Source organism: Microcaecilia unicolor, chromosome 8, assembly GCF_901765095.1.
Source record: "Microcaecilia unicolor chromosome 8, aMicUni1.1, whole genome shotgun sequence".
Taxonomy (NCBI): Eukaryota; Metazoa; Chordata; class Amphibia; order Gymnophiona; family Siphonopidae; genus Microcaecilia; species Microcaecilia unicolor.
The window spans coordinates 98,416,444-98,431,009 of NC_044038.1; the positions used below are offsets into that span (position 1 = coordinate 98,416,444).

Here is a 14,566-nt window from a genome sequence, read left to right on the forward strand (position 1 = left end):
GGAAGAGGGAGGGGAACTTCAGAGCACCTTCAAGGTAATTAGCACAGAGGTGTGACAAATGCAACACAAAGAACTCAAGTTGGAAGATTCCGTCTCACTCTGATATCCTGCTTCAAAGTTTCTGATCAGTTCTGCAACAGTCACTTTAAGCTAATTTAATTTCTTACTCCTTTTTATGCTTGCTTAAAATGTTAAATTCTTCATAGATTTGCCAATACAAAAACAGTTTTCCTCCTGACTTCTCTGGCTGCCTTTGATTGCTGATAACCCAGATGGGAGGGTTGCTCTTGAGCAGGGAAAGGTGCTTGAAAGACAAAAGGAAGATACTTGACTTAATTGCTCTTAGGAATGTGGTCAGTGCTAGCACAGTCTCTCAAAGATTCTGAATTTTAAACTTCCACAAATCTGCTGTTTTTTTCCATAAGCTTAATTTTTCTGATAAATGCACTTAAACAGTCCCAAACATTGCTTTTCTTAGCTATAAGTTCACTTGAATGCAGATCAGTTACCATCCAGAATAATACAAGCAGAGTTACAGTACTTGATTCACTTTTCCTTTCTGGTTTGATTAACTCATACAAATCTGCCTCTTCACAAATGTAACTCTTCTGATAAATGCACTTAAACAGTTCCAAACATTGCTTTTCTTAGCTAAAAGCTCGCTTGTGTGCAGACTGGTTAAAATCCAGAAGGTTTGGTTTTTTACTTGATTCACCCTTTCATTCCTAGTTTGATTAACTTACATGAATCTGCCTCTTCACAAGCTTAACTTTCCTGGTTTGATTAAATGCAGTTCAGATGGCTCTTTTAAAGGCACGCTTGTGACTTGTCTGCACAGATTCAGTTCTAACCTCAGATGAAAATGGAAAGTTTTACTTGCGTGCAGGACTTTGTGCTGGTCAGGATGGTCTGCGGCACTTTCTGCTGTTCACAATGCTTGGTAAAATGTGCTGTGTCATTATGTAGTTAAAGTTAATTTTTAATTCACAGATTGCAGGTATGAACTTTATAGTTTCTGGTTCTGATATCCTTGGATGGTCCAATTGATGCAAGTTGCTGTAGGCTTTTCCTTTATTGTCCCAGAGGAAGAATAGATGTAAATAAGGAACCAGCTCCAATCTCAGAGAATGAGGAGAGTTATTTAGGAGAGATAAAATTTCCTTTCTCCAGCCAAAAATAAATGGAATAAGTTCCGAGTAAAATTGAGGACTGGTGCCTCAACATAGACTGAGCAGAAGTCAGTAAAAGTTTGGGTTGTAAATAAGCAGAAAATAAGTAGAAAATGTAGTTATTTAATCTAAGTTGCAGAGCCTGATGTGAACCCAGCCAGCCAGCCAGCTGTAACCCAATCATTAAATGTTCCATCCTAGAGGAATGAGTAACAGAATCAACCAAAGTAGTAGTAACTGGTAGAAGATGTCTCACCTGGGGTTATTCCATCAGAAGGTTACTGGATAAGCAGCAGCCCAGAGGACAGGAATAGGATGACAGTAAGCCATAGGGATATCTAAACTGAAAATAGCAGCTAGGAATCCCAAAATCTCAGAGAAAAAAAAGGGACTAAGGGGTCCTTTTACTAAGGTGCACTGAAAAATGGGATGCACTAGTGCAGGCGCATGTTTTGGGCATGCACAGATCCATTTTTCAGCTCTCCTGTAAAAAGGGTCTTTTTAAAATTTTTACCGAAAATTGACGTGCAGCAAAATAAAAATTGGCATGCGTCCATTTTGTGTCTGAGACCTTACTGCCACCCATTGACTTGGCGGTAAGGTCTCACGTGTTAACTATGTGGTAATCATCTACGCACTTATAATGATGATTACCGCCTGGTTTCCGCCACGCGTAGCAGATGCATATAAAAAACGAACTGATGCACATTGGGCACGTGTAGGTGCCTACACAGCTTAGTAAAAGGGCCCCATAGTGATTTGATCAAATAAAGATTGCACACATGGAGGGGCATTTTCGAAAGGGACGTCCACGTTTTGATTTGGATGTCCTTGCAAAATGTCCCGATCCAGGGATGGGGAAACCTGTATTTTCGAAACAAGATGGACGTCCATCTTTCGTTATGAAAATACCGTCAGGGACGTCCAAATCCTTAAATCTGGTCGTCCTTAGAGATGGATGTCCCTAGAAATGGTCGTTTCTGATTTTCAGCGATTTTCAAAACCAAGGACCTCCATCTCAGAAACTACCAAATGCAAGCCATTTGGTTGTGGGATGAGCCAGCATTTGTAGTGCACTGGTCCCCCTGACATGCCAGGACACCAACCGGGCACCCTAGGGGGCACTGCAGTGGATTTCATAAATTGCTGCCAGGTACATACAGTGGTGGAAATAAGTATTTGATCCCTTGCTGATTTTGTAAGTTTGCCCACTGACAAAGACATGAGCAGCCCATAATTGAAGGGTAGGTTATTGGTAACAGTGAGAGATAGCACATCACAAATTAAATCCGGAAAATCACATTGTGGAAAGTATATGAATTTATTTGCATTCTGCAGAGGGAAATAAGTATTTGATCCCCCACCAACCAGTAAGAGATCTGGCCCCTACAGACCAGGTAGATGCTCCAAATCAACTCGTTACCTGCATGACAGACAGCTGTCGGCAATGGTCACCTTTATGAAAGACACCTGTCCACAGACTCAGTGAATCAGTCAGACTCTAACCTCTACAAAATGGCCAAGAGCAAGGAGCTGTCTAAGGATGTCAGGGACAAGATCATACACCTGCACAAGGCTGGAATGGGCTACAAAACCATCAGTAAGACGCTGGGCGAGAAGGAGACAACTGTTGGTGCCATAGTAAGAAAATGGAAGAAGTACAAAATGACTGTCAATCGACAAAGATCTGGGGCTCCACGCAAAATCTCACCTCGTGGGGTATCCTTGATCATGAGGAAGGTTAGAAATCAGCCTACAACTACAAGGGGGGAACTTGTCAATGATCTCAAGGCAGCTGGGACCACTGTCACCACGAAAACCATTGGTAACACATTACGACATAACGGATTGCAATCCTGCAGTGCCCGCAAGGTCCCCCTGCTCCGGAAGGCACATGTGACGGCCCGTCTGAAGTTTGCCAGTGAACACCTGGATGATGCCGAGAGTGATTGGGAGAAGGTGCTGTGGTCAGATGAGACAAAAATTGAGCTCTTTGGCATGAACTCAACTCGCCGTGTTTGGAGGAAGAGAAATGCTGCCTATGACCCAAAGAACACCGTCCCCACTGTCAAGCATGGAGGTGGAAATGTTATGTTTTGGGGGTGTTTCTCTGCTAAGGGCACAGGACTACTTCACCGCATCAATGGGAGAATGGATGGGGCCATGTACCGTACAATTCTGAGTGACAACCTCCTTCCCTCCGCCAGGGCCTTAAAAATGGGTCGTGGCTGGGTCTTCCAGCACGACAATGACCCAAAACATACAGCCAAGGCAACAAAGGAGTGGCTCAGGAAGAAGCACATTAGGGTCATGGAGTGGCCTAGCCAGTCACCAGACCTTATTCCCATTGAAAACTTATGGAGGGAGCTGAAGCTGCGAGTTGCCAAGCGACAGCCCAGAACTCTTAATGATTTAGAGATGATCTGCAAAGAGGAGTGGACCAAAATTCCTCCTGACATGTGTGCAAACCTCATCATCAACTACAGAAGACGTCTGACCGCTGTGCTTGCCAACAAGGGTTTTGCCACCAAGTATTAGGTCTTGTTTGCCAGAGGGATTAAATACTTATTTCCCTCTGCAGAATGCAAATAAATTCATATACTTTCCACAATGTGATTTTCCGGATTTAATTTGTGATGTGCTATCTCTCACTGTTACCAATAACCTACCCTTCAATTATGGGCTGCTCATGTCTTTGTCAGTGGGCAAACTTACAAAATCAGCAAGGGATCAAATACTTATTTCCACCACTGTAGCTCCCTTACCTTGTCTGCTGAGCCCCCCTCCCCCCAAACCCACTACCCACAACTGTACAACACTACCATATCCCTTATGAGTGAAGGGGGGCACCTAGATATGGGTACAGTGGGTTTCTGGTGGGTTCTGGAGGGCTCGCTGTTTCCTCCACAAACGTAACAGGTGGGGGGGATGGGCCTGGGTCTGCCTGGCTGAAGTGCACTGCACCCACTAAAACTGCTTCAGGGACCTGCATACTGCTGCAATGGACCTGAGTATGACATTTGAGGCTGGTACAAAATATTTTGAAAGATATTTTTTGAGGGTGGGAGGGGGTTAGTGACCACTGGGGGTGTAAGGGGAGGTCATCCCCAATTCTCTCCGGTGGTCATCTGGTCAGTTCGGGCACCTTTTTGTGCCTTAGTCGTAAGAAAAACAGGTCCTGGTGAAAACGTCCAAGTGTTTGTCAGGGACGTCCTTCTTTTTTCGATTATGGGTCAAACACGTCAAGTATTAGGCATGCCCAAGACCCGCCTTCACTACACCTCCGACACGCCCCCTTGAACTTTGGCCATCCCTGTGATGGAGTGCAGTTGGGGACGTCCAAAATCAGCTTTCGATTATACCGATTTGGACGACCCTGGGAGAAGGATGTCCATCTTCCGATTTATGTTCAAAGATGGGCATCCCTTTCTTTCGTAAATGAGCCCATTAGTCACTCACTATGGAGTATGTCCTGCCTTAGGCGTCTTAGGCACGCCAATGTTATGTACCGCAGTAAGAGGTTGACTTTATTCAGCATGCTACTAACATCACTTCTGGAAAGAGCAGAAGGAGGGAGCACAGGGACCAAAAGACACTAGGATCCAATCTAACAGTGTCAGAACCTGCTAAGGGAGACTAAGAAAACAGCATAGTACAGTACAGATACACGTAGTACTTGAATTAATGATATGGCCTTGCTCTGAGCTTTACAAACTGACTGCCTTCATTCCTGTAGCTGTAGCCATGAGTCTTCCTTGCCTTTACTTCCATCCACTGGGCTATGGATATCTTTAATTGTTTAATCACCCCTCTAGGTAAGTGAGAATATAAATTTCCATGCTTAGATCAACACACATCCCCTCTCCCCATTTATTTTACCATGTCTCTTTTCTACCCCAGCTCTTACCACTGACCTTGATATCTGTCCCAAGTATGCTTAAATTCTGCTGCAGTTTTCATTGCTATCATGCCAGCAAACACTCTCAATGAAATACTTCTTTATATTTCCTCTGTCTTTCTCTGATTTCATTTCATAACCACTTGTCCATTTTTACCTACAGTCAATGTCACTTTCTAACATAACAAAATAGATGCATGTGGGTAAGAGGAATCCGAATTATAGCTACGTCTTGCAAGGTTCCACGTTAGGAGTTACGGATCAAGAAAGGGATCTGGGTGTCGTCGTCGATGATACGCTGAAACCTTCTGCTCAGTGTGCTGCTGCGGCTAGGAAAGCGAATAGAATGTTGGGTGTTATTAGGAAGGGTATGGAGTCCAGGTGTGCGGATGTTATAATGCCGTTGTATCGCTCCATGATGCGACCGCACCTGGAGTATTGTGTTCAGTACTGGTCTCCGTATCTCAAAAAAGATATAGTAGAATTGGAAAAGGTACAGCGAAGGGCGACGAAAATGATAGTGGGGATGGGACGACTTTCCTATGAAGAGAGGCTGAGAAGGCTAGGGCTTTTCAGCTTGGAGAAGAGACGGCTGAGGGGAGATATGATAGAAGTGTATAAAATAATGAGTGGAATGGATCGGGTGGATGTGAAGCGACTGTTCACGCTATCCAAAAATACTAGGACTAGAGGGCATGAGTTGAAGCTACAGTGTGGTAAATTTAAAACGAATCGGAGAAAATTTTTCTTCACCCAACGTGTAATTAGACTCTGGAATTCGTTGCCGGAGAACGTGGTACGGGCGGTTAGCTTGACGGAGTTTAAAAAGGGGTTAGATAGATTCCTAAAGGACAAGTCCATAGACCGCTATTAAATGGACTTGGAAAAATTCCGCATTTTTAGATATAACTTGTCTGGAATGTTTTTACGTTTAGGGAGCGTGCCAGGTGCCCTTGACCTGGATTGGCCACTGTCGGTGACAGGATGCTGGGCTAGATGGACCTTTGGTCTTTCCCAGTATGGCACTACTTATGTACTTATGATGACAGCAAAAAACACCCACTGACACATCCAGCCTTGCAAGTTATTCCTATTATTATTATTATTATTATTATTATTATTAGCATTTGTATAGCGCTACCAGACGCACGCAGCGCTGAACACCTGATACAAAGAGACAGCCCCTGCTCAAAAGAGCTTACAATCTAAATAATACAGACAGACAAGACAGTTATGGTGAGGGAAGTAATGGGTGAGAAGGGAGGAAGGGACAAGGGGAGAGCAATTGTGGCTAGGAGCCAAAAGCAGCAGTGAAAAGGTGGGTTTTCAGCATAGATTTGAAAACAGGTAGAGATGGAGCTAGACATATAGGTCCAGAAAGTCTATTCCAGGCATAAGGTGCCGCGAGAGAAAAGGAGCGAAGCCTGGAGTTAGCAGTGGAGGAGAAGGAGGATGACAAGAGAGACTTATCCAGTGAGCGGAGTTCACGGGGAGGAATGTAGGGAGAGATGAGAGCGGAGAGGTAGTGGGGGGCTGCAGAGTGGATGCATTTAAAGGTCAGTGTGAGAAGTTTAAACTGAATGTGGAAGCGGACAGGGAGTCAGTGAAGTGACTTGAGGAGCGGGCTAGTGTGGGTATAACGATTCTGGTGGAAAACAAGTCGTGCCGCAGAATTTTGGACAGATTGGAGAGGAGAGAGATGGCTGAGCGGAAGACCAGTGAGAAGTAAATTGCAATAGTCCAAGCGAGAGGCGACAAGGGTGTGGATAAGGGTTCTGGCAGCGTATTCAGAAAGGAAGGGGCGAATTTTGCTAATATTGTAGATAAAGAAGTGACAGGTTTTGGCGATCTGTTGAATATGGGCAGAGGAGGAGAGAGAGGAATCAAAGATGACTCCAAGGTTACGAGCCGAGGAGACAGGGAGGATGTGAGAGCCATTAACAGAGATAGAGAAAGCGGGAAGAGGGGAGATGGGTTTAGGGGGAAAAATGAGAAGTTCCGTTTTAGTCATGTTGAGCTTTAGATGGCGTTGAGACATCCAAGCAGCAATGTCAGACAAGCAGGCTGAGATTTTGTCCTGGATCAAGGTTGAGATTTCAGGGGTGGAGATGTAGATCTGAGAGCCATCAGCGTAAAGATGGTACTGGAAGCCATGGGATGAAGTCAGGGTACCAAGGAAAAAGGTATAGATGGAGAAGAGGAGGGGTCCAAGGACAGAACCCTGAGGCACACCAACAGAAAGCGAGATGGAAGTTGAGGAGGATCCACCAGAGTGAACACTGAAAGAACGAAGCAAGAGGTAAGAGGAGAATAAGGAAAGAACAGGGCCCTGGAATCCAAGCGAGAACAGCGTGTCCAGAAGTATAGTGTGGTCAACAGTGTCGAAAGCAGCAGGTCAAGAAGGATAAGGACAGAATATAGACCTCTGGATTTAGCCAGCAGTAGGTCATTAGAGACTTTGGTAAGTGCAGTTTCAGTAGAGTGAAGAGGGTGAAAACCATATTGGAGTGGGTCAAGAATAGGTTGCGAAGAAAGAAAGTCAAGACAACGGCGGTGAATGACACGTTCCAGTAATTTGGAGAGGAAAGGGAGAAGGGAGATGGGGCAATAGTTGGAGGGACAGGTAGGGTCAAGTGAGGGTTTTTTAAGGAGTGGAGTGATCACAGCATGTTTGAAGGCCATAGGAACAGTTGCAGTGGAGAGTGAAAGATTAAAGATGTGACAGATGACTGGGATGATAGTAGGACAGTAGTTTCCAAACCTGGTCCTGGAGACACCCCAGCCAGTCAGATTTTCAGGATACCCACAATGAATATTCATGAGAGAGATTTGATTGCGCTGCCTCCACTGCATTCAAATCTCTCTCATGAATATTCATTGTGGATATCCTGAAATCCAGACTGGCTAGGGTGCCTCCAGGACCAGGTTTGGGAACCATTGGTCTAGGATATATCCCAGTTGCCAGCCATAGTGATATCCCACACAGGATATCACTCTCTATCCTAAACAATTTTGTTGCTTTCCTCCATTATACTCAACCCACAAGGGTAGCTGAGCATCATTTTTTCCTTCAGGAAGCATATTTTGGAGTTCATTAAGCTTCTCCACTTAGGGCTTGAGTTGTAGCCCCATCTGCACCAGTTTTGGTTGCTGTTCTCTGAATTGTTTCCACCTTTTTCTTATCAAGATGCGGTCTCCAGAACTGACCCCAATGGCCAAAGCAGGATCAGGCAATAATATCTTCTTTATCATAAACGTTTGGAACAACATTTTAGAAAAGACATCCAGGTCATAGTCTCCAGTGGCACCTGAATACATCCAGATTGAACAATCTTTTTACAACCTTGAATATCCAAAACATGGGCATAGCTAAAACAGAACTTGGATGTCAACATGAGTGCCCATGTACAGGGACATGGATATGTCAGCCATTTTAGTAACACAAACAGCCATATTTCCTGGAGATGTGACATAGCCCTGTTTTCCTTGGTAGTGTTGCTTTCAGAAGGGAAGCAAACATAATACCTTCAGTGAAGCACTGCTCATTTTGTGCACCTTTCGGTAACCTGGAAGTTCCCAGAAGCAGGTCTAAATACCAATGTCCATCTTTACAGACTTAGTTGTTTGGTCCCCTTCTTGCAATTTGGACCTTCTGCTGGTTTGGGCATCCCTATCCTGGCAATGTAAAAATGGCATTTGGACATTTCTGCTCTTTGGACATCTAAATGCTGGTTTTAGGATGTTCAAAATGTGAATAGACCTACTAAAATAACCAACATATACCACGCTTGATCAGACCAAAGGTCCATTGAACTCAATATCCTGTCTCTCACAATGGCCAAACTGGATCACTAGGAAATATGCACTAAATCCCAAAGACTATATCCAATTCTTGTTTCTCACTCCCAGGGATAAGCAGTGATTTTTCTTCAAATTGTCTGGTAAATAAATATTTATAGACTTTTCCCCCAGGAACTTGTCCAAGCCCCTTTTAAATCCATCTACGGTAGATTCTTTGACTACTACTTCTTCCAGGACATTTCACAGTTTATCCAATTTGTTTAAATTATTCAGTTAGTCACTCTTAGTTTCTTTTTAACTCCTGCTATTCTATCTTATCTGTGTGCTCCACTTCCACTCTATGTTGTCTATGAAGACGTTTTAATGTAAATTGTGTTGACATTATAAGTAGCATATATGCCATTTTAATAATTTTACTGCTATAATTGTCTATTGTCTATATCTGGCTTATTCTTGCTGTGCACTGCCTTTGGTGAATTTCTTCAAAAAGGCGGTAAATAAATCGAAATAAATATGCTAATTATTAATTTTGTAGACTGTTTGAATGGATAAATAACTATTGCCTATTAACCTGTTCTATATCACTCATGATTTTATAGGCCTCTTATCATATCTCCTTTCAGTTGTCTTTTCTCCAAACTGAAAAGTACTAACCTGTTTAACTTTTCTTCATAAGGAAGGCATTCATTATCTTTTATCATTTGTTGTCCTTTTCTAGTTCTGAGATGACGTTACCCAAACTGCATATAACACTCAAAGTGTGGTCACAGAATAGATCTGCACAAAAGCATTATGATTATCTCCATTTCATTATCCATTCCTTTCCACATAATTCATAACATTTTATTGGCTTTGTTTTGGCTGAGAATTTCAACATTTTGCCCACAATGACTTGAAAATCCTTTTCCTTTTATGAAACTTAGCATTATATAGTTACAGATACCAATAATTAGCATTTTTCCATATTAAATTTCATCTACCATCTAATATAATAATTTGCTCCTTCAACGTTTGAATGTGTCTCACTGGGATAGTAACCATCTCCTGACTTCATGAACCCAGTGAGAGACATTCGAACGATGAAGGAGCAGACTGGGCCGGGCCCGGGGCAAGGCCGCCCCCGGGGTTCCGCACCTGCTGCCATGCCCCCCCCCCCATGAGGTTGCCGCTGCAGCTCACCCCTCCACCCCCCCAAGGTCCCCACCGCTCCCCCCCCCGAGGTCGCCGCAGCCACTGCTCCTCCCTCCCCAGGTCGCCGCCACCGCATCCCCCTCTCTGTCTGCCCACCCACCCAACAGACCTGCCCAAGTCTCCAGCGTCACAGGCGGCGCCAGCTCTGAATTCTGGCCACTGCTGCTTCTCCTATTCAGCAGCAACGGCCGCTACAAAAACACCAACAGCTGATTTTAGGAAGCAAGACGGCGCCGCAGGCAGCAAGCAGGCATTGGCTGTTGGCTGTTCAGCCGCTCCTCTCACCTCCACGTCACTGCCCCTGGAGGATGACCCCGGAGGAGCGCAGTGACGTGAGAGGCGAGAGGAGCGGCTGCAGAGCCAACAGCCAATGCCTGCTGGCTGCCTGCGGTGCCGTCTTGCTTCCTAAAATAAGCTGTTGGTGTTTTTGTAGCGGCTGCTGCTGCTGAATAGGAGAAGCAGCTGTGGCCAGAAATCGGAGCTGGTGCCGCCTGTGTCGCTGGAGATTTCGCAGGTCTGTTGGGTGGGTGGGTGGGTAGGCGGAAGGAGAGGGGGGAGCGGCGGCGGCGACCTGGGTGGGGGTGGAAGGGGGTGCAGTGGCTGCGTCGACATCAGGGGGTGGGCCTCTGGGGGGGCGTGGCACCATGGGCAGGGAGAGAGGAGAATCGCTGGGTGGCTGGAGGGGGGGCAGGAGAGAGAGGAGAATCGCTGGACAGGGGGGGCAGGGGACAGAGAGAAGAATCACTGAGTGGCTGGTGGGGGGACAGAGGAGACAGTCTCACCCTCTCTCTGTCACACACACACACTCGCACATTCACTCTCTCTCTCTCTCACATACAGTCACTGTCAAACACACTGTGTCAAACATACACACTCCAAGCAAAACCTTGTTAGCGCCCGTTTCATTTCTGTCAGAAACGGGCCTTTTTTACTAGTTTATATATATTTTGCTGAATGCCGCCATTGTTATGCCCAGAAGTTCAATGCCAGGTCATGTCCACTTTCAGCATTGAATTTCTGCATTTCCGGTGCCAAGTAAACTATAACTGCTTAAATGTGATATTCAGCACTTAACTGGCTTTGGGATACCAAATAAAGATAGGACTGACTTTTATATGGTCCAATTTATGTGGTTACCTTGGTCAGTTAAGTGCTAAATATTGGCACTTAATTGGCTAAGTTCAGATTCCACCCCTGGAATGCCCCCAAAGTAGCCAATTTTGAGTTCAGCGCTAACTAGACATTTTCAGTGGCACTAACCAGTTAAGTGCTACTGAAAATGACCAGTTAACCCCAGGAGCTGTTGCTGGCTGGTTAAATTGCTTTGAATATCAACCCCATGGATATCTAGTGCAGCAATTCCATATTACGCTTCTTCACAATTTGCTTAAACTTTATGTACATTGAATTTTCTGACAAATTAGTGTTATGTATTGAGCCTATTCAGAGAATTAAACCTGGGGGCTGCCATTAACAAGAGGAGACTCCAATCCTTAATACAATTCTTGTTTAATACAGCTGATGACAAGATAAAACAAATCAATCACTTACAGTTTTGTTGAGCCGGATTAGGGATTCTGTATATACAGAGTAAGTCTGTGTCTGTGATTAGCTCCTCTCCCATGGACCAATGATCAGAAGCAAGCGCAGGCGCTAGAGGCTGTTAGTGCCATTCTAGTGCCTGCGTTTGCTACTGGCCCATGATCAGAGCCCCCGAGCACGTGAAACAACACGCTCGCAGGCTCTGAACGCAACTAGCATGCAAATGCATGCAAAACAGGGCTCAGCGCAAATAGCATGCAAATGCATGCTAAACCTATTCATCCCCAATGATCAGTGACCAGCGCTCCAAAGGTTGGCTCGCTGGCTGTGGCAAACCCTACGCCAGCTCAAAGTTGGCATTAGGGTTTGCAGACCACTGGGGAGGAATGGTGAGCCCTGTCCAGCATGCATTTGCATGGTAGCAGGCCCCCATTCCCCCCAATGCAGCAGCCCCCGCAGGAACCCCAACCTGACCCCTCCCGTCACAGGGGGCTGGAGGTCCAGTGGACCTCTGGTCCCCCTGACCCCCCTGACACCGGTCCAAGGGGGGCTGGAGATCCGGTCCCCCCCTCCCCAGCATTACCTCAGATGTCCCTGGTGGCCCAGTGGACCACGGGTCAATCCCCCAACCTGATGGTGTAGCAGCCCTTCCCCACCCCCTACCTTCAATTGGAGGAGGGTGGTGGTGGCGCCCATGGAAGAGGAGGGAGGCCACCTCCCTCCTCCAACTAAAGGTAGGGGGTAGGGAAGGGCCGCTAGAGCACTAGGTGGGGGGATTTACCTGCATCCCACTGGACCACCAGAGACATCTGAGGGGATACTGGGGGGTGTTAGGGGGGCTGGAGAACCACCGGATCTCCAGCCCCCCAAAACTTGTGTCGGGGGGTCAGGGAGACCGGAGGTCCACTGGACCTCCAGCCCCCATTTCGCTTGGCTCAGGGTAGGGGTACTTGGGGTCTGGTGGTCCCATGGACCTTCAGCCCCTATGTTTGACATGTCTGGGCGTTTGACAGCCCAGACCTGTCAAACAAGTGCGGGAGGATTGTGCCTGAGCACATGCTCGGGCACAATCTTCCCGCACTTATCTATGATCAGAGATAATAGCATGCATAAATTTGCATGCTATTATCTCTGATAATAGGGGCGGTAAAGCCCCATGCTGTTCCAGCGCTATTTTTAGAGCGCTGTTTGGAACAGCGCGGGGCTTTTGATCATCTGCCCACCAGAGAGGAGAACTGTCAGTCACTGGTAATTGAAATACTGAAACACAGTACTAACAGTACCACAGCAACTGCAAACAGTTGAAAAATCACTATGGATTACTACCCTGAGAGGAGAAAACAAGCAGTAGTTTACTGCCTCACCATGGATGGTTTAAGCTCTCTACATGCTGGATCTGTGACCTAGGTACAGCTAACATCTCTCTCGATTTACCTCAAGAGAATAATTGTAGGAAGGGGGAATGCTGCTCTTCCCAGCATTCCTAGAGGCTCCAAAAGGCACTGAGAGCAGAACACAGTAATGCAGGGACCTGGTCCATAATTCACAGCTTAATAAATATACAGACATGTAATCTGCTACACATAGACAGCACAAGATACCCCATATATTGGGAACAAAACATTGAATATTTTTGTTTCATCTATGAATGTGCTCACTTGACCTGTTGCTCCCTTTTCCAGATTGTTAATGGAAAAGGTCCTGGTAAAGATCCCTTTCTGCTGTTGATACCTATCCTCATGCACTTGGAATGCAGACAGCTTTTCTTACTGCTTTATTACTCTATTGTCCTTTAGACCATTCACAATGATTATTTCTGGCCCTTTCCTGTTTGGCAGTTGTCAGGTCATCTATTCACAAGTGATGTGAGTTGATTTCCACACCCTAGATTTATGATTTTACATTTTATGGTATTGAAGTACAACTTCCAAACTTTTGACCTCTAATTTCCTAAGCTCCTTTCATTTTTTTTTCTACTCATCCTGGTCTGATTGTTACAGATTTTCATAGTTAATTTCTGTTTCTTTTCTATTCTAGTGGAATGGTGGCATTTATTACATGTTTCCTCTTACATTAAATGATGGACGCATCCATGCTTACATTAACGGTATTAATGCCATAATAAACATTGACTGTGGCCTGGTTGTTACCTACAACTATATAGATGGTGTCACAGTCAGTATCCCTGGAAACTACAGAGACAAAATGTGCGGGCTGTGTGGGAACTACAATGAAGACAAAAATGATGACTTCAGACTTCCTGATGGAACTCAGGCCCCTGACCCTACATCCTTTGGCTTGGCCTGGATGGTTTATTCTCCTAACAGGGTCTGTGATCATGGATGTGGTGACCCTAAGAATCCCTGCCCTGTATGTGAAGAAGATAAGAAGGAACGCTTCAAAAGCAGCAAGTACTGTGGACTGCTAAAGGACTCCAATGGTCCTTTGAAAGACTGTCACTCCATCTTCAACCCTGATAAGCATTTTGATGATTGCATTTATGATCTCTGCATGGGTAATGGAAAGGACCCAATACACTGTAACAACATCCAGATGTATGTGACCATGTGCCAGGCTGCTGGTGTCTACATCTCATCCTGGAGGAGTGAATCTTTCTGCCGTAAGTATAGGAAACAGACCAGAGAATTGTGACTTTTAGTTAAGGCTTAACTGTAATATTAAGTTTTGCTTGACACTTTCATATAAGATACACATAGGTAATGCCTGTAGCAGAGAATATGTGACATGGGGGGTGAGTGGGATTAGCTCATATGCACATATTTTTTTATCAAGCACGTACAGTACATATGTGCAACTTCTTACTGGAACACACATGCATATTATTGCACTTGCTTCGGAGCAGGTATAAATGGGTGCTTCTACTTTCCCTGGGGTAAATTCAGAAAAGCATAGAGGCACATTTGTTGCTTTTATAAAATAACACTACAAAGAACTCCAATTGGCA

The 14,566-nt window shown here is 45.2% G+C and overlaps 1 protein-coding gene across 3 annotated transcripts in view; it reads left to right on the forward strand.

Annotated features, from left to right (window-relative positions):
- LOC115476928 (IgGFc-binding protein-like) overlaps positions 1-14,566 on the forward strand; it is a 920,282-nt gene that overhangs the window by 194,676 nt on the left and 711,040 nt on the right. For all 3 annotated transcript variants that reach the window (XM_030213515.1, XM_030213514.1, XM_030213517.1), the window contains one exon: positions 13,639-14,221. In XM_030213515.1, coding sequence (XP_030069375.1) covers positions 13,639-14,221 — 583 coding nt within the window. The remainder of the gene's footprint in view (positions 1-13,638; positions 14,222-14,566) is intronic.